The 18409-nt window shown below is 50.4% G+C and overlaps 11 protein-coding genes across 11 annotated transcripts; 5 read left to right on the forward strand and 6 right to left on the reverse strand.

Moving 5' to 3' along the window:
* Positions 1 to 667: 667 nt before the first annotated feature.
* PHYSODRAFT_471496 (hypothetical protein) lies at positions 668 to 1711 on the forward strand (the record flags this gene model as incomplete). The annotated part of the gene is made up of 1 exon (XM_009515725.1): positions 668 to 1711. One exon carries the CDS (start codon positions 668 to 670, stop codon positions 1709 to 1711), a length of 1044 nt encoding a protein of 347 aa, XP_009514020.1.
* Positions 1712 to 1991: 280 nt separating this feature from the next.
* Positions 1992 to 3035, forward strand: PHYSODRAFT_320650 (hypothetical protein; the record flags this gene model as incomplete). Its single annotated transcript, XM_009515726.1, has 1 exon — positions 1992 to 3035. One exon carries the CDS (start codon positions 1992 to 1994, stop codon positions 3033 to 3035), a length of 1044 nt encoding a protein of 347 aa, XP_009514021.1.
* Positions 3036 to 4291: 1256 nt separating this feature from the next.
* PHYSODRAFT_472763 (hypothetical protein) lies at positions 4292 to 5023 on the reverse strand (the record flags this gene model as incomplete). Its single annotated transcript, XM_009515727.1, has 2 exons — positions 4292 to 4660; positions 4730 to 5023. 2 exons carry the CDS (start codon positions 5021 to 5023, stop codon positions 4292 to 4294), a joined length of 663 nt encoding a protein of 220 aa, XP_009514022.1.
* A 15-nt stretch (positions 5024 to 5038) lies between these two features.
* Positions 5039 to 5590, reverse strand: PHYSODRAFT_403962 (hypothetical protein; the record flags this gene model as incomplete). The annotated part of the gene is made up of 2 exons (XM_009515728.1): positions 5039 to 5140; positions 5231 to 5590. Coding segments are annotated over 2 exons (462 nt in total), but the record flags the coding sequence as incomplete, so codon positions are not given.
* A 2016-nt stretch (positions 5591 to 7606) lies between these two features.
* On the reverse strand, positions 7607 to 7960 carry PHYSODRAFT_473504 (hypothetical protein; the record flags this gene model as incomplete). Its single annotated transcript, XM_009515729.1, has 1 exon — positions 7607 to 7960. One exon carries the CDS (start codon positions 7958 to 7960, stop codon positions 7607 to 7609), a length of 354 nt encoding a protein of 117 aa, XP_009514024.1.
* A 97-nt stretch (positions 7961 to 8057) lies between these two features.
* On the reverse strand, positions 8058 to 9764 carry PHYSODRAFT_475856 (hypothetical protein; the record flags this gene model as incomplete). The annotated part of the gene is made up of 3 exons (XM_009515730.1): positions 8058 to 8714; positions 8961 to 9110; positions 9318 to 9764. Coding segments are annotated over 3 exons (1254 nt in total), but the record flags the coding sequence as incomplete, so codon positions are not given.
* A 1175-nt stretch (positions 9765 to 10939) lies between these two features.
* On the reverse strand, positions 10940 to 11569 carry PHYSODRAFT_255237 (hypothetical protein; the record flags this gene model as incomplete). The annotated part of the gene is made up of 1 exon (XM_009515731.1): positions 10940 to 11569. One exon carries the CDS (start codon positions 11567 to 11569, stop codon positions 10940 to 10942), a length of 630 nt encoding a protein of 209 aa, XP_009514026.1.
* A 1232-nt stretch (positions 11570 to 12801) lies between these two features.
* Positions 12802 to 13322, forward strand: PHYSODRAFT_255281 (hypothetical protein; the record flags this gene model as incomplete). Its single annotated transcript, XM_009515732.1, has 2 exons — positions 12802 to 12957; positions 13035 to 13322. Coding segments are annotated over 2 exons (444 nt in total), but the record flags the coding sequence as incomplete, so codon positions are not given.
* A 52-nt stretch (positions 13323 to 13374) lies between these two features.
* On the forward strand, positions 13375 to 13530 carry PHYSODRAFT_399436 (hypothetical protein; the record flags this gene model as incomplete). Its single annotated transcript, XM_009515733.1, has 1 exon — positions 13375 to 13530. A coding segment is annotated over one exon (156 nt), but the record flags the coding sequence as incomplete, so codon positions are not given.
* A 1857-nt stretch (positions 13531 to 15387) lies between these two features.
* On the forward strand, positions 15388 to 16333 carry PHYSODRAFT_292977 (hypothetical protein; the record flags this gene model as incomplete). The annotated part of the gene is made up of 3 exons (XM_009515734.1): positions 15388 to 15445; positions 15529 to 15698; positions 15740 to 16333. 3 exons carry the CDS (start codon positions 15388 to 15390, stop codon positions 16331 to 16333), a joined length of 822 nt encoding a protein of 273 aa, XP_009514029.1.
* Positions 16334 to 16847: 514 nt separating this feature from the next.
* On the reverse strand, positions 16848 to 17027 carry PHYSODRAFT_466653 (hypothetical protein; the record flags this gene model as incomplete). Its single annotated transcript, XM_009515735.1, has 1 exon — positions 16848 to 17027. A coding segment is annotated over one exon (180 nt), but the record flags the coding sequence as incomplete, so codon positions are not given.
* Between the last annotated feature and the right edge of the window lie 1382 nt (positions 17028 to 18409).

Raw genomic sequence — 18409 nt, forward strand, 5'->3', positions numbered from 1 at the left:
GCCACCTACAGCGATATGGTGGAGCTACTCAATGAGTGGATCGTCAACTTATGCTACAGAAGCTACTTGTAAGGTAACCCCACCAGTATAATGAAGAAATATAAGTGCGTAATCTTTTGCTGCACAAAGCAAAATAGATTCCTTTAGCGTAGAGCGCGTGTAGCTTTAAAATCGATGGCCGATTTAGAAATTTTTAACGAGTTTCTGTTTTCATTACAGTTTTTGTGAGTTGCCTTGCATTCTTGCTGTTTGGTTTTAATCTACTGGTACGTCGGATACCTATTTAGCATTAATTCACTACAGGCGTACAAGTACTTGTTCATATATTGTTTTCAGTTGGTGTATGAGCTAGCATCGAGAAATACGAGTCTTCGGCAAAACTCATCATACTTCGCGTTGCTGCTTTTGGTATGTTTTGAGTTCGAATTGGCCGATGTCATCTGGAAGCTCATGCGGGTAGGGCGCACAATGCGGCCGCATTGTACAAAACTGTGCGATGCGGTGCGGCCGCATGCGGCCGGTTGAGAACGGGCCTGAGCGGCCAATCGCCATCTCCATGGCGCCAGCGTCAATAGCAAGACCAGGCATTGCATGCAAGGTCTCCATACAGCTCAGAGCTCGCAGCTTTCGGTGGGTCACTTCCCAAATTTGTGAGCTCAAGACCAAGATGGACGTGCGTCAAGTGCCAGTTATCGACATCGGAGCCCTAATGACCCCCGCCACTGATGCTGAAGTGGACTCCGCTCTGCGTGACCTCACGAGCGACGACCTGCGCCAGGTTGTCGACAAGGTGCGCGCCGCCGCGAGTGAGTGGGGGTTCTTCTCCATCGCCAACCACGGACTACCGCAGCAAGAGGTGGACGAGTTCCAGGAGGCCATACGCTCCTTCTTCCGTCTGCCAGTTGAGACCAAGCGCACGATCCTTCGAACGGCCAACAACAACCGTGGCTACGTCGTGGACGAGCTCACCAAGAACAAGACGGACTGGAAGGAGTGCTTCGACTTTGCTGGCGCCCACGAAGACGAACCCCCTACCGACAAGATCGAGCGGCTGGGCGATGATCGCAACCAGTGGCTCGAGGAGGATATTCTACCTGGGTTCCGAGACGAGATGCAGACGTACTACAAGAAGATGGAGTACATCTCGCGTCGCCTGTTGAAGGTATTCGCCGTCGCGTTGAGTGAGGAGCCGGCCTTCTTCGACCAGTTCTACCAGGGGAACCACTCGAGTCTGCTGAGACTGAACCACTACCCGGTGGCCCTCGAACCGGAGAAGACCATGGGCGTCTACCACCACACCGACTTCGGTGCACTCACCGTCCTGCTGCAGGACGACAATGTGGCGTCGCTGCAGGTACTCCACCGCGAGTCGCAGACGTGGGTCAACGTTCCTCCACGCAAGGGCACGTACACGATCAACATCGGCGACATGGTGCAGGTCTGGTCGAACGACAAGTTCATGGCCCCGCTGCACCGCGTGGTGGCTAGCGACAAGGCTGGGCGCTTCTCGGCTCCGTTCTTCTACAACCCGTCCAACCACGTGACGATCGAGCCCATCGTGGTGAAGGAGGGCGAGGTGGCCAACTACCGGCCGTTCAACTGGCGTCAGTTCCAGTTGGCCCGGTACCAGGGCAACTACGCCGACGTAGGCAAGGAGAACCAGATCGGAGACTTCAAGATCCACGGAGCTATTGACGTCGCCAACGCGTAGGTCAGTCAGCAGGTAGATGATCAACCTGAACAATCTTCGTTAATACCTCACCATGCCTTCGCTGTCTATGGGTTTCAACGCCTGTATCTATCCATGTCCAGAGTCTGATAACGTAAAACGATGTGCCCTACGACAGCTCGCTGGTTTCGTGCACCCAATCACCACGCTCACTTCAACAACGTCAATACCCTGGCAAGGGTCTCACTTGATCCAGGGTCCCAGGTTTTACATGTACTCCATGACCTCAATTCATTCCGCAATTTGCACCCTCCACACCAAGATGACCGTGCCTGAAGTCCCCGTAGTCGACATCGGAGCCCTCGTGGGGTTCTCCTCCGACGCCGATGCGAGCATCGCGTTGCGTGACTCCAAGGACGACGCTCTTCGCCTCATCATCGACCAAGTGCGCGCTGCTGCCAGTGAGTGGGGCTTCTTCTACGTGGCCAACCACGGGTTATCTCAAGGCGAGGTGGACCAGTTCCAGGAGACCATGCGCTCCTTCTTCCGTCTTCCAGATGAAGTCAAACGCACGATCCCACGCACTGCTACCAACGCCCGGGGGTTCGTCGAGGGGGAGCTCACCAAGAACAAGACGGACTGGAAGCAGTGCTTCGACTTCTCAGTCCCAAACGAAGACGGCCCGGTGAGTGACAACCATGATCGGATGGGCGACGACCACAACCTGTGGCTCGAGGAGGATGTTCTACCTGGTTTCCGAACCGAAATGAGGGCGTACTACAGCCGAATGGAGTTCATCTCCCGTCGGTTGCTGAAGGTATTCGCAGTTGCACTGGGTGAAGAGCCCGCGTTCTTCGACCAGTTCTTCCTGGACGACCACTCGAGCTTGATGCGCCTCAACTACTACCCGGTGGCTCCCGATCCGGAGAAAACCATGGGCGTTTACCACCACACAGACCCTGGCGCACTTGCAGTGCTGCTGCAGGACGATGAAGTGGCTACACTGCAGGTTTTCCACCGGAAGACCCAGTCGTGGGTGAATGTGCCGCCGCGTAAGGGCACGTACACCATCAACATCGGAGACTTGGTGCAGATCTGGTCGAACGACAAGTTCAAGGCCCCAATTCACCGTGTTCTGGCAACCGACAAGGCTGACCGGTTCTCGGCTCCGTTCTTCTACCTCCCGGCGTACAATGTACAGGTGAAGCCGATTGTGGTGAAGGAAGGGGAAGTGCCCAACTACCGTCCATTTAGCTGGCGCGAGTTCCTCCTGAAGCGGGTCTCGGGCAACTACGCGGACAGCGGGAAAGAGAACCAGATCGGAGACTTCAAGATCCACGACGCTATCGATGTTGCTAATTCGTGAGCGGCGTTAATTAAGGCATATTTGGCGCCTTTGTGCACTATCAGCCAGAAAGAATACCAAACTGCAAACAGACCTTGTCCTCATTCGATCGTAATCTCCACTCGATTTCGCAATTTATGTAAAGTGACAAGTTTAATTAAACTTTTCCCCACTTAAGCTGGTGCGGGCCAAAGCTCGCTGCTTTGATGATCAACGCATATGTAATAATTGTTTCATAAGGGAAAGTCGAGAAGTGTGATCAAGATAAGAGATTAAAGTGAATGGATTGCGATGGGAAACTGAATCTTGTTGGTGTTGGTTGCTGTATGCCAACAAAAAGGCGTTACCGACAATGTTTAGTTACATACTAGACTCTAGTATGACACAGTGATAAACAAAACGATCACTAGCGGTAGACGTTCTATTACTCGGTTACACGTAACGAAACTTAGCGTGCGCGATCTCTCTTTAATCGGCGCGTTTTCACATGTTACTTGTTGGGGACATCGACATTTTTGCAGAATTCTGCTACTTGAAGGAGCTGTAGTAAGACTTATCCATGTTTCATTCTCGCATCCTCTCGTGCAGCTTTCTCTTTTTCTTTTAAGTTCAGCTTAATAAGCTTGTTCATCTCCTCCATGTAGGCTCCGTATTTAGCATGAGTTTGGAGGTACATTGGGCGACTCTGGGCTTGCGCCCAGACAATTCTCTTGCTCACCGCAAACTGTCTCAACTTCTCTAATTGCTCCGGAGTGGGGGTCGTTTCTTCGGAGTCATCTTCATCGTCAACAATCTTGTTGTGGGTCCTCAGAAGTCGCTGGCTTGTAGTTAGTTGTGAGATCCGGTAAAAGATAACACGTCCTAATAGACGTCCTAAGATGTCCTATTGTCCTAAAAAATGCGGTATATTACTTGCAGTTTGCTCATAAACGGTACCAAAAATTAGGACAACACAGCTCGTTTTAGGACGAACGGGCTGGTTAGGAGCTGTCCTAATAGGACAGCCACGATTCACTTACCGAAATCGGTCCTAATAGGACAACAACAATTCACCTAAATGAGGATCTGTCCTATTAGGACACTTAGTCGAGTAATAACCGAGGGCTGTCCTACTAGGACACTTAACTGCCTAGAACTGGCAGTTGTCCTATTAGGACACTTTGTTGACTATAACTGGGAGCTGTCCTATTAGGACAAATGAAATTTTTTGGCAACTCGTTAGCAAGGGCTCTCGTTGAAGCAGGACTGCATTATCAGCGTCTGAACACCGTACTATCCTACTCAAAGTCCGCATAGCCAGCTGGGATGCCTGGCACTACTGGCGGAGCATGCTGCGGAGCCGTCTGGAGTCCCTTCTTGATGTCGTCAATGCGCTGGAGATAGCGGGCTGCTTCTTGCTTGGTGCCTTCAATGAAGGTAAGCAGGCTAGGGTGTGTACCCACTCGCGACGCGAAGTCACGATTGTACTTTTCCAGCGGATTGTTGGTGCGGTTAACGATGTCAACACCGCACCGCACCATTTCATGAACGTTCCAGGTCGTCACATCAAATCGCTGCGTCCAGGTCTTGAGGAAATACTTCCAAAAAGTATTCCATTTTGTTTTCGCGCCGGTCTCGTCGACAATACTCCTCACGTACCTCACACCCTACAATGCAGCCATTTATCAGAATAGGTCAGACACAAAAAATTGGTCACCCCAAAAAATAGTCCGCACCTTTTCAGCGATTTGGTCCTCCGGGATAACCGTGAGAGTGTCGAGCTTTCCTGGGCTGAGAGCGTCCTTGATTTGGTCTTCGGGTAGCCGCAGCTCAAGCATTTTCCGACGGAGGGCCTGTTTCCAGTGGAACAGGCACCCAACGAGGTTCGCAGTCGGAAATTGCTCCAGCACAGCGTTGATAAGGGCGGACTCAAAGTCACACGTGACATGTTCGGGCTCCAGCTGGCGGTTGCTCAGGATCACGAGCTCGTTGAGAACCCGCCAGTACGTATCTTGGGACTTGCCTTGCATCAGTACATAGCAAACAGGCACGTAGAGGTCGACAGAAGGCTCGAAAGCCATCACAATCAGACACTGACTGAACGGCTTAGGAACCACCGCAAATGTTCCGTCAATGAACAGCGTGATCTTCGGGTACCGTAGAATTCGAGCCAAGTCGGGATGGGCCAGTCCGATCAGACGTTGCATTCCGGTGCCCGCGGCGGTGGGGTGGACCACGCTGAACTGAAGAAAGGCCCTCGCATCCATGTCACTCACGCACCGAACAGCTTGGGTCAGAATGGCTTCAAAGACATCACCGCCAGAGCAATCCTTGCGCGTGTGCTTGATGATAGAGACGGCCGGCTTCGCAGGGATGATCTTGAGCGCAATACCTTCTCCGCCGTAGCGAAGCTTGAGATCGTCGTACACCTCTTGCCACAGGACCGCCGGTGGGGTTGACATCTTGGTGATGCTAGAGCGCTGGAGCTCCACTCTCATCTCCTTGTGCACGTCCACCACTTCTGGCTTGGGCTCATCCTTACAGCTGTGCACACTCTTATCGGCGACGACGGCTCCTCCTCGGACAATCAGTCTTGCCTTGCATCCCTCACGAAACTTCTTGCAGCTGTAGTAGATCGTGTTTGTTTCCGGGCATGTGCGCTTAACGCAGAATGAATACCCGCCGTGGTCCATGACAAGAAGGTTGGGCTCTCACACTTAGGCTGCAAAAAGTGAAATTGCTGGCAGCACTGCACTGTGGGGTCTGACATTCGACGAGTGGCTAGGGTGAGCCCGTAATTACGCGTACCAAACATTGTGGTCACCAATAAAACGCGTAATATTCATAAAACTAGGTTTTAGGACAGCTCGTAGAACGTAATTTATTATATTCTGTTACGAAGGATTATACGAGTTTTAGGACATCTCACGGTAATTTTAGAGAGTTTTTTAGGACAATTAGGACACTTTAGGAATCGTTTTAGGACGTGTTATCCGACACCGTGAGATCCTGACCAGGTTGGAGTCCGTGAGGCGATCAAGAAGGTCGCCGCAACCAAAAACCAGCAGTTGAGAGAGCCGCATGAGCACGGCCGTGGGGTGAGGCTTGTGCGCTCGAACGTAAATTGCGAAGTGAGTGGATTAATGCAAGCGTTCATTCCGTCGCACATGTCTTATCTTGGAACTATGTAGAACGGTTGTGTTGATTCGACGAAGCTACCTGTAAATGCAACCTCCTACTTCGAAGTAGTTTTTTATCACTACACGACGGGTTCCTATTCGCATCGAGTTAATGTTCCAAGAAGCCAGCAACAAAATGCGGTGTACGGTTCGTTTGTCCTTCGATTCGAGGTACAATCTAGAAACGACTGCGTAGTTAACATTTATTAAATAAATTTTACCAACTATTTAGAGTTTCACGAACTACAGAATAATCCTGAGCTTCTCCGTGTATACACGGCGTTAGTCATTTTTAACGCCTCTACGTAGTATTCGCCATGGAAGAGTTACATATGAGAATCCCATTATGTGTGTGAGGCGAGCCTGGCAGTAACCTCTTGATTGGTGCCTAGATCGCGCAGCAAATATTGCAGTGCCACGGAGTTCAAGGACCAAGACAATCGACGATGCTGGATACTATGAAGACCAACATAGTTACTCCAAGCTGACCGGCTGCTGGCCTGAATCCTAGTTTGATAAGTTTTGCCTCGAACAAAGATAAACAAAAATGGAATGTGTACATGTACTAAGTGTACACACACGCACACAGGGCGATTCTTTGGTAGATATTCTATTGTTCGCTTACATGTGGCTTTAACGAACCTAGACTTCAGACGATTCGACCCGACATGTTGCTTGTTTTTGACTCAGTACAATCGCAACGACCGCGGGCTTATCCAGGCATCTCACGCATTCTTAATTCTTCCTGGCTTCTTGCTGTTCCTCTTTCTCGCCAGAAAGTTGAAGTACTTCTGGTACCTTTTTTGTTTTTTTGTTTTTGAATTGAGGATCATTATTGTCACTTAGCTAATACGATCGCTAACGACTACTAAAGACCGGGGGCCTCACCTGTGCAAAGCGTCACTAGGGAGGGGGCTCTCTGGACCAGAGTCTGGTGGGAGAGTACTTCTGGTACCTTTGGTACCTGTGAGTCCTCATGAGATCGTGTAGAGCCTTTGCATTGACCTCGGCCCTCGCGATAGCGTCGGTAATTCCCAATTTGGCAGCGTAGCCGTCAGAGGTCATTCCCGCTTTGTACATTTTTTTCAACCTTGGCAGCATCCAGCTTCCTTTCCTCGGACTCGTCGTCTTCGATGTGGTGCGTCCGCAGAAGTCGGTGGCGGATTGTTTCCATGCCAAAAAAAGCGGTTTTCCATGCCAACAATAAAAAGAGGTTTTCCATACCACCGGATTAATTGCATGCCATACAAAAAGCAAATGAAAGTATTTAATTCTTGCCATACAAAATACAAGTGAAAGTGTCCTAGACGGGTTGATGTGTAGCAGGTCCCTAGTTCGCAGCGCCCGAACCCTCACTACGTCTAGCCTCATTACATGCAACCTCGTCCTAAGCAATGAAGAAATCTCAGAAGTTAAGCGACTTCCTGCTTGTTTTTAATTCCCGGGCGGAACAATGTGATGCCCCATCCGATGTGCGTAGTTTATCGCATTGGCGAGCTCCTCGGCTACCATGGTCACCGTTTCACTGCGTTTCTCGTAGTAAACGTCCCAATAGCGAGCCCCACCTTTCATAAAGGGAGGGTCCACTACCCCCACAAAGTCTCGATCTTCGATTTCGCCATCCCGGTTTTTAGTTGGCCATGTGCTGAGCACGCTCCAATTGATAACGCTCGCAGGAGTTTTAATGAGCCGGGAAATGAGAGCATCGACACTGTGCTGGCCAGGTGATGGCTTTTCACGCTCAAGACACTGTTTTTTCTTTCTTGGTCGACCGGATGGGCGTCTCATCAGCAAGCCTCGTAGCATCAGCGAAAAGTCCAAGCCATCAACGAGTTTTAAGCACGCCATAACGTACCCACACAGCCATCCCGTTTGGTAAAACTCTTTACAGTGTTACCTCTTCAATTGACCACATGGAAGAAGCCCAGTCGTGTTCAATAGGAGTTCGCGATAGAATATCCACAGCGTGTAGGGACTGGTACGATAGTTGGATGCTGTTCACGACCTCATCTTTTTTTTGAACTCCCTCCAGGGACTTGGCGTAACGTGATGTCCTTGTGTGTGTGACCTTTTGCCCGTACAGATTTTCATCGTGAATGAGGTAATAATCTGCATTGAAGTAGTAGCGGTTGATGTTGGCGATTTCACGGTTAGACATCCGCTCGTGGCATGGGTAGTGATTGCCAGGTTCACAGAGCCGTTTGGCAGCTTGATACACTTTTTCATCGACGGGACCTAATGCAAATGGCCACAAGAACTCGGTATTTGTATCGCGACCGCAGTGAATCACAATCTTTGGCAAAGTGACGGCCAAGACATGCGATATCGCTGCTCGCAAATGGCCTGCTGCTACCTTTTTGATAGCGCTGTGGTGTGTTTCAATTGGATTCTGGTTTGGTACTATTCCAGCGACGTTGCTGGCGGTGATGAACCACAGGTCCCACGGGTCCGTGAGGTACTGCTCATCAAACCACTTGGCATACCTCCTTTGGCGTTGGTCCCTCCAGTTTTGAGTGACTAATTCAGACAGAGCAAATAACTGCTCACGAGAACGAGCGTTTTCGAGTTGGTCCAGCTGCGGTTTGATAATATCGTGGTAGACTTGTGTGTCTGACAGTAGCCCTTTTTTCTCTCTGGACTTGCGATCCAAGTGAGGCCAACAATTTAACAGCTCGATGTCAGACCATAGTGCGCGAAAGGCACCAGCAATTGCGGCCGAGTGGTCCATCGACCCATACTTATCAGTCAGGTCTCCACCAAAGAAATCCTTCGTGCGGTTCTGGATAACAGAGAATAGCTTTGTATAAGCTAGTGTTGTTTCCGCACGCACGAACAGGAAGGCTATCGGGTAAAACTTGTTTTGGTACTCCTTCTTCTTCTTCGTGTAACGCATGCCACAGGTACCGAATGATATCAGCGTCCAGTTGTTGAAGTCGATCTTGTAGGTACCATCAGTCACCGCCAAGACTCCTTCACGTTGTCCCAAAACCGCAAGAGCAGCGTTGCGAAAAAGCCTCCTCGACGTGAAGATAATACCAAATGAAACATTTTTTTTTCCAACTTGTTCGGTGAAGATGTCAAGAACCAGTAATTCGTTGCGGTAGTTGAAGGGTTTCTTGGCGAATGTTTTGAGGTGCATACCAACCCTGTAAACCATTCCTTTGAAAAAGTCCTCCTTTGTCTTACACATTTTTGGAGATGCCCACTTCAAGATGTCCGCCATCAAAGTGATGTCGAAGTCGCCTCGAGAATGCAGGAGCTGCGATCGATTCTTGAGTTGTCCAACATCCGGTAGAAGGCGCAGCATTTCTTCGTCATTTCGATACTTCATTTCAAGGGTGGTCAAACACCTTGCAGGTCCTTGCCCCCCAAGTAAAAGGTTGTTCACTTCGTCGTCAAGGGGTTTGTGGATGCCAGTCCGTTGCGCATCGAGGGGGGCAACGACGTCACTGTGGATTTCATTCAATGTGGCGGTGTACGTTTTGCTTGAAGCGAAAAATTTGATCTTGGCCGTCGCAGAGCAATTCATGTGAGAAGAGCACTTGTACCACACCGTGTCTCTGTTGTTGTTGAGGCGTTTGTACCGAATGTTCGCCAGTCCATCAATTGCGACACGGGCTTTTTCGCGAGTCTTGAACGGGCCGAGAAAACAGAATCCATCCTCGTCTACGTGGTGAACGCCAGCTGAAGCAGTGTGGGTGTCGTCTGCTACATCGCTATCGTCACTATACCCCACAGATGCAGATTCAACACTGGCGTGGCTGTTATCACATTCACCACTGCTAGAGTTGGATATGCGAAATTCCTGCTGTGCTGCCGTGTCTGAATCGACATCATTCGTATCCTTATCCTCATCATCCTTGTCGTCGAAGTCAGCATCGTCAGGATAGAACTCGGATTCACTACCATCAAAATCGTTGCTGTCATTTGGAGAGTCGGATCCGGATTTACGGGACCTTAAGCGGCTCCTATCGGGGTCCGACAAGTCACCATGGTCTGGTGAACTCGGCAGAAGATGCCGTGTGTGATACCCACTCGTGCTCAGGGTGAAGATGTCCCCATCACGCTTAGTTACTCTGGCCTGGGCTTTGCAATCAACATGCGATGCACAGACCGACACCGTAGTGCGACGAAACAGAGACATCTCTCGAAATGCCGTATTCTCGCGCGACTGCAAGTGGCGGAGTGCTTCTGCTATTGACTTGAAGGTTTTGCTGTGCATGATGATACGCGCACCTTCTTTTGTCGTGCTGATTCGAGGAGCAACGGTGTTGTGTCGGTCGACCACCACCACATCGGCAGGAGTAGGGGCTCTTCGGTACGAATGCGAGTTTCGGGCGGATCTCGTTTGAACAATATCTCCGCTGAAGTCGTGACTCTCGCTGGAGGAGACCTCGTCAGCGCTCCGGTTCATAACTCCCCTCTCTTCCCACCTGATGTTTATCGGATGGCCAGCCAAGACCCCGTCAAGCCACTAGTTAGCGCGATGTGAGATGGAAGCGTGACCACGCTATCGCTGTTAGAGAAAGCGCAAGAAGCTTGACGCGAACCAGCCGCCGCTGTAGATAGAGGGGAAGACGGTTTCATGTCGATGCAGCAATCATGAATTTCATATGTTAGTTACATAACCACTCTGGAACACATGCAGAAATTACGGTTTTTATTACCGGTTTAGTTAGTTACTTGCGAGTGTAACGTTTAAATCAAACGGAAAAAATAAAAACAATTCTTGAAACGAAATTGTAACCCCTACGCTCTAGGTACGATTTAGTCGTCAAAGTGGGTCAAATCAAAAGGAAAGTCGCTCGAACCGTCCTCGAAGAAATCCTCAGCAGGATCATAGGCGTCGTCATCCTCGACACGGTGTGCAAGCCAAGTGTGCCAGTCAGGCATCTCGTAATCTTGATCACCTGTTTCCGATTCGGACGCATAGCCGGTACTGTCGTCATCGCTCCACATGAAATCACTGTCGTCACCACGGTCGGTGTCGCTGTTGGCCTCTTCTTCATCGCCGCCATCTTCCGCTTCTTCAACGTCCGACTCGTCTCCTTCAGCATGGTCCGTGGCAGAACTATCCTCCATTTGCGGCACGTCCGATTCCTCGCTGCTCTCGCTGCTCGTGTCCCCGAAGAGGTCCCCGATGGTCGAGCCGTAGGGTTGGGGCTGGCGAGGTTCATCTTGGTCGTCTTGGCCATCCTGGTCATCTTGATTATCTTGTACATCTTGGTCATCTTGTGCAGATCGAGCTTGCCGTAATTCTCGAATTTCTGTTTCTTGAGCTGAAATTTCACGGTGGAGGTCGTTCATCACCTCGACTGCGTTTTCGTAGGACGTCTGCATGCGCTTGTAGGCAACGTAGAACTCGTCGCGCTCTCGGCGTAGTAGTTGGGATTTCATTGCAAATTGCAGAATGACAAAGTGTATTATGGTGCACACATGCTAGAAGTTTGTCCCAAAATCATGGGCTTTTGGTCGCCAGATATAAATGAGTCTAGCTGTTTCATGCGCAGGTAGAGACTTTCTTGCCAAAACCCATTCAAAACTAGTGGATACAGTGAAGATATTATATTAGTCTTTCCTAAGCACGTGTGCCGTTTCCTGACCAAACCCATTCAACACTAGTGGATACACTGAAGATGTCATACTAGTCTTTCTTAAGCACGTGTACGGTTTCCTGACAGTATATACGCCTGTCAGGAAACACCACAATTTTTGTTGTAGTTGTTGGCTGGCAACGACAGCCTCAGTAACGTTTAGGATAATTCAAAACTTAGAAGAGCTCAAAAATTTTGTAGGAGTACTTGTGGTATGCAATTCACCCGGGTGGAATGCGATTCATCCATGTGGAATGCAATTCCTCCGGCTGGAATGTAATTAATCCTATTGGTATGGAAAACCTCTGAAAATGGCATGGAAAAAATTTTCCGGCAGAAGTCGCTGCTACCTTTGGCCACTGGGCAAGGTCACTTTGGCGAGTTTGGCATGGTTGGAGTCCGTGGTCGCCGATACATCCTCGCTGGCAGCCAAGAAGGTTGCTGCAATCAACGCCAGCACTTAAGAGAGACGCATGGGGTATGAAGTTAGAGCAATCGACAGAAAATTGCGAAGAGAGTGGATCAATGCAAGCCGTGATTCCATCGTGCATGCATTGTTACTATGAATATTACGTGCGCAATTACGTAGTTGTATGTATCCGTTGGAGATACAGTACAGTGTAGCTGGATGGTGTTGATGTGCAAGTCGTTGTCTGATCGCCGTGGTGTGTTGCATCCATCCACGCGGGGGTCACAATTTATAATCACGTCGACTGTGGCCGAAAACGGCGAAAAAAACCTGGGTATAGTAACACATGGGCTATTAATAGAAGGTAGGATCTGTCGGTTTCATTATGAAGTGAACTGTTGTCACTAATTGATAAAGCCATAAAACCCGGGTGTCTAAGTAATGAAACAGTGATTGCGACGGTTAGTATGGAGGATGTCAGAAATAGCTTAAAATGCGAAGTTTTAACTCAACTTGGACATCCTTAGGACCCCTTGTTAAGGCTATTTTACCTGTGAAACCTTATGTCATCGTAAAAAGGGTGGTCTGTAAAAAGTCGGGAGCGCTCTGGACGCACGGTCACAGTGAGATCACGAGCCACGGAGGAAATCGGCAACCGCGGCCCCATCCTGGAGCTGCCGGCGCTGTCGGAGCAGGACAAGCGCGACATGAACTGGGGCGTGGAGCACGTAATCGACTTCATCGCGGCGTCCCTTATCCGCAAGGCCAGCGACGTGCACGACGTTCGTTCGTGGACGAGTGCATCAAGAAGCACTGGCTGCACGAGCCCGATGACATCGCACCCAAGATTACCGCTTAGGTGGAGAACCCGGAGGGCGTACGGAACTTCGAGAAGACCCTCGGTGCGCGCGCGCGGCCACCTGGGCATGGAGATGCCCGCCTGGCGTACTACAACATGACGGTGGACCACTGCAATGCCGTTGGCAAGCCTGTGGACGTGGGCAAGCAGAAGCTCGAGTCCACGGAAAACAACCCGCGCCCGATGCGCGCCGACTGCGTCGAGTCGGCGCAGGGCAAGTACCCGATCGAGTCGGTGACCACCATGAACATAGTCGTCAGGGACGACAAGCTGCTGCTACAGCTTTAAGTGACATTCGGCACCTGCTGCACATGCTTTGCTACGGTTTCTTTGTGAGCTACCAGAACACGAACCGCGGGTAAACTACTACATCGATGGTGTCAACGAGAATATGTTTTACGGCATCTTGCAGACGGAGATGCGTGGGCTGCGCAATGCATTCAAGCTGATTTTGGACGACTGCAACTCGCCATTCACGTTCGCTAGTGTCAACCAAATTGAATATGACTACTGCGCTGAACGAAATGTAGCGTGCATTAATCGGTATCGTGTACTATCATGCCTTCTAAGTAAACGATAACTTACGACAACTACTACTTGGCGTTGCATGTCTGGCTAAAGATTTTATTAAGAAATATGTAAAGCCGTGGGTTAAGATGCAGCGTGACTCTAGAAAGGCTAGTAGTGGAATGAGCATCGCGGAGCCACGAGGTAGTAGTTACCACTATCCAATTAATGATGATGGGAATAACACGCATACTGAAATAATGGATGAATCACAGTGGATCCCATTTGCGTTTGCTATGGCTCAATCGCGCGCTCGATTGCTTGCAACGTGCGAGAACACTGCCTGTGAACCTATGCAAATGATTATTCATGGTGAAGGAGGAAGTGGCAAAAGTTGGCTCATTAGACACATTGTCAAGGACGTACATAATGTGTTCTGTGAGCACTCATCCTCCAGGCGAACGTCGAAACGAGTTCTTCTATTGGCACACCAAGGCACTGCGGATTTTAATATTAAGGGGCAGACGATATGTTCTGCACTGGAGCTTAGTTCCTTCTCACGAAATGCCTTTTCCAGTCCTTATTCTTCGCTTACTATTCAAAAAGGGGGAGCATCAAAACTTAAACGGCTACAAGAGCAATACGCGGACGTACATCTGGTTATTATTGATGAATTTAGCGTTATCTCTGCGATATGGATAGATCAAAGAATGCGCGAGATATGGCCACGAGGTAGTCACCAGCCATTTGGCGGGAGAGATATTATATTCACCAGCGATTTAGCTCAGCGTGATCCGGTAATTCCCTACGCGTTGTCTACGCCGATCTCAAAAATCCTCAACCCTACACAATTATTAGGACGCGAAATCTGGGTAAATATCCCGATTGTATGTGCTCTAACGAGTCAGAACCGAGGTAAAGCAGATCCCTTGTGGTTCGACGCCCTACGACGCCTACGACGCCTACGACGCAAGTGTCCCACTCAGAGTGATGTTGATTTATTCAATTGTAGATATTACAGGGGAAATCAGATGCCTCCTTGGGTCTCTCAAGCTAAGCACATTGCGTATTTGAATGCAGATGTCTTGGAAGCAAACAATCGCAGTTTGGCAAGTGAGCCTAACCCAACAGTTCAAATTCGATCGAAGCATAGTGTAAAGCTAAAGAGGCTAGCACAGCAGCGGAGTATTTCTCCCGAGTCGATCAATGCACTACTTCAACATGCAGAATTAGCCATCTCGGACCGAGATCGAGTTGTAGGGAGACATCTCAACATTGCTGTTGGCGCTCCAGTTTCCCTGACATTTAACATGGAGCAGTCAGCAGGCCTTTGTAACGGAACCACTGGGGTGATCTACGACATAATCTTTGCTAGTGACATGGATCTGCCTATTCTACTTGTCCAAATTTCTGATCTGTATAATGGCCCTTCGTTCTTGCACGATGTCCCAAATATAATACCAGTAGTTCCAAGAAAAGGGAGCTGGGGAAAGAAAGCTAGCGATCTTACAGTATTTCGAGAGGGGATTCCACTGCGTCTTGCATACGCGCTCACCGTCCACAAAGTACAGGGCTTGACATGTAACAAAATTGTTTTCCATTCGACTTCAATTCCTAGCGCGTCTTTCGCGTACGTTGCACTATCCCGAGTTCGAGATCGCGAAGACATCTACTCACGGCTCCGCTTATTACAGCAGCTGAAGACTTCAGCAGAAAAGCAAGCGTGTTTCTCTAACGAAGAAAAGCGAATTCAACAAGCAGCGGATGCGACCAAGCATAAAGCTCAGCTTGTAATCTTATCCATGCAACAAGCAGCTTTAGACCACAATCGATCATTAGAACCACGATGAACTCTTTCGTTATTGCTCCTCCGACATTACTTATCTGCCGTAGCACACCTCTCCGTAACACCCTATCGAAGCATCCATCTCTGCACGCTTTCGTTCTCCCACGTTGTACCATCTCACCTGCTTGTTCTGCCGCACAGCCTCGGAGCGGGACGTGAACAAGCTCTGGGAGTGCTTCAACGACGTGGCCGAGGGCTTTGGCCTCAAACAGGACGAGCTGGTGGAGATCTGCCGCTCCATGCAGCAGACGCTCGAGATCCACGCGCGCAGCGAGATGGACCAACTCAGCGCCGCGCTCTTCACGGCCCGGGTAACATCTCACTTTTCAACTTCCTGTGCTCAAGATACAAGCCATGTCTGATGAGCGACACCCCCAACACGGTCCTGTGTTCTCGTCTCCAAGTCCCAAGCAGCTCCAACGAAGCGAACGCCAACCCGGTGTTAGTCCTGTACCTTCCAAAAAAACGTCGCTGTCAGGCGTCCGTTCTCGCGTCTCTGTCAACCGGCCAGCAGAGTCGTAGCTCTTGTCCGCCCGGTTCAAGAGTAGCCTCAACACTAACGCGATCGAGTCCTCATGTGAAGTCGGCGGCGCCTACACACCTGGAAACCTCGCAACAACCACCGAAGCGACTGCGATCTGACGTTGCTAAGGTGCAGGTGACGCAGCAGAAAGGTGACGATTTAGTGGGCAAGCGGGAGTTCGTTGCCCAGCGGAAGCGTGCGATGCAGGAATTGCGCAGCGAGAGAGCACGGAGGATGAATGCTGCTCTCGAAAAGGAGCTGCTGCGAGCGCGGCGATTTGACGAAGTCCCGGACAAGTTTTATGCTGACAAACTCCTGCGCAGTAGGCGCGACGTCTCCTTCCAACTGATGTGTGAAGGGATAGCCCGTGACTTGGCAGCAGGGAGAACTCCGGAACACATCCCAAGAAGCGATTTTGAGTAGTATAGCGCCTCATTCATAACGCAAACGTATATGAATTACCCATCTGCCCTTAAGACTTTTGGGGCTTGAACTTGCGTGCGTGTGCTGCCTGGCGCACACGAAGAGCGTGCACCTCGCGCCCTGCATATCTGTATCAGTTCAATTAAAGAATTAAATTGTTTTACACGATGCCTTACACATTACGTACGGTGAAGTAGTTTTGCTGCTTTTATCGCGCCAGCATGCGCTCCACGAGCATGCACCTCTCCTGCATTCACGCTAGAATCCCTTTTTTCATCTCCATGATGCTCGCGCGCTGTAGTGATCGACGTAGTCCACATCTGCGCAGAGGCTGCTCATCAGGTTGAGCGCCGCTGCTAAACTCGGAAGCAGGCATGCCGAAAACGAATATATCTATTGTTTGCCGGACACCATAATAAATATTGCATTGCATCCGAGTAGCAGACTGAATAAATAACGCAAGACATAGTGTTGACACAGTAAATTACTGCAATCATGTTACGACTGTACCTACTTACAGGCACTGCTCCACGGTCGCAACATCCCAGTACGAGTTGTTGATCTTGAGGAACAAGATCATCTCTAGCATCATGGGGGAGAGGCGGTGGCGCTCATGGCGCAGCATAGCGCGCGCAATGCTGAAGAGCCTCTCAACCATGTTTGAGGTAGGAGGAATTGCATTAAGCAGCTCGTACGTGCGCTGTGATCATGGAGCTTTCACCCAAGTCGACAAGTTGGGCGAGGATCGAAGGTCTCAGCGGAGCAACGTGGAGTCCGAGCCCGGCCTCGAAGGCGATGTTTGGAGTCTTTGCTCAAGTCGAGAAGCCGAGCGGAGCACCGTGGATCTGAGCGGAGTGGCATGAGCCAGAGCGGAGTTGTCGGAGTCCAGTTGAAGTGCCGGGTGAAGCGTCGCTGGACTTAAGTCCAGACAGTGCTACTGACGGCGAAGTGGGTGGTACCGGCGAGTACACTCATCCGGTGAATCAGCCATGAACCAGCCTACATTGGGTGCGACCGCCCAAGATCGCGGACACTTCAAGCGGATCTCAACGGCCTCCAGCGGCTCCAAGACGACGCCCGCCGACGTGGAGCCGCCGCATTGACCAATACCAAGGATATCGGGCGGATCTTCAAGGGAGCCCGGTAAGCATACTGTCGACGCTCTTCGCGCAGCCAGTCAGTGTGTACCCAGGGGGATATCGCGCCCCCACTTAGTGAGTCCTAGTTTGTGCATGTGTAAACATTTAAACAGAGTTCGTTTTGCCCCGAAGGACGCAAGTGGTGGAGGTCTTTGGCCAGAAGGTGTCTTGGCGATCATCCACACAAATTCAAGCTAACATATCAACGTTGTCAGAGTGCTTCGGTGCGACGGCAGTACAGTTATTTCATATTACTCTTATATCTTAGGGTGTATACCATATTTTCAGATCCATTCTGAGGTTTAGGCAGGGTAATTGTATTGTGTGCTTGGGGACATTGGCGTGCCCCGATGCATTGTGTGATTATTAGTATCGGTTCATTGTGGACATGGTGCGCGGGTAATCCCAGGGTGTGTGTGAGTGCCTTGGATTCGGACTAGGCTCAAACCGAGTCACTAACTTCAGACCGGGTCGTTGCTTGACTCGAAGAGAAGAAAGGAGAAGCTGGTACGAGCCTCGCCCAGGCTCAGAGAAATAAAGGCGAACTCGGCCCAGACCCAGGCCGACCGGGAAAGAAGGGGTGTTGTGGTTCTGAGCCGGAACCAAAGAGAGGAAGTGGAGGTTATATTGTGTGTGGTGTTGTGTTCATTAAGGAAAACCCGGGGCATTTCGGGCTGTGGACACGTGCGGACTGGGACTCGCCAAGTGGGGAGCGAGTTTCGTCTGGGAACACCTCCGGAGACCTTCAACATCGACAGCAGCTGGTGTGGCCGACGCGAGTCTGAGCCCACAGCGTAGCCGTGATCAAAAGAACCGCCAAGGGGATCGCAGAGTGACGAGCACACGCCTCGCCCGACCTGAGCCAAGCGTTCAGCGGCTAAGCCTAGCGAAGCGGAGTGGGAGTGTTCGCTCAGTGGAAGGAGCTGAGCGGAGCTCC

The sequence above is a fragment of the Phytophthora sojae genome (genome assembly GCF_000149755.1).
Source record: "Phytophthora sojae unplaced genomic scaffold PHYSOscaffold_1, whole genome shotgun sequence".
NCBI classification, from domain to species: domain Eukaryota; phylum Oomycota; class Peronosporomycetes; order Peronosporales; family Peronosporaceae; genus Phytophthora; species Phytophthora sojae.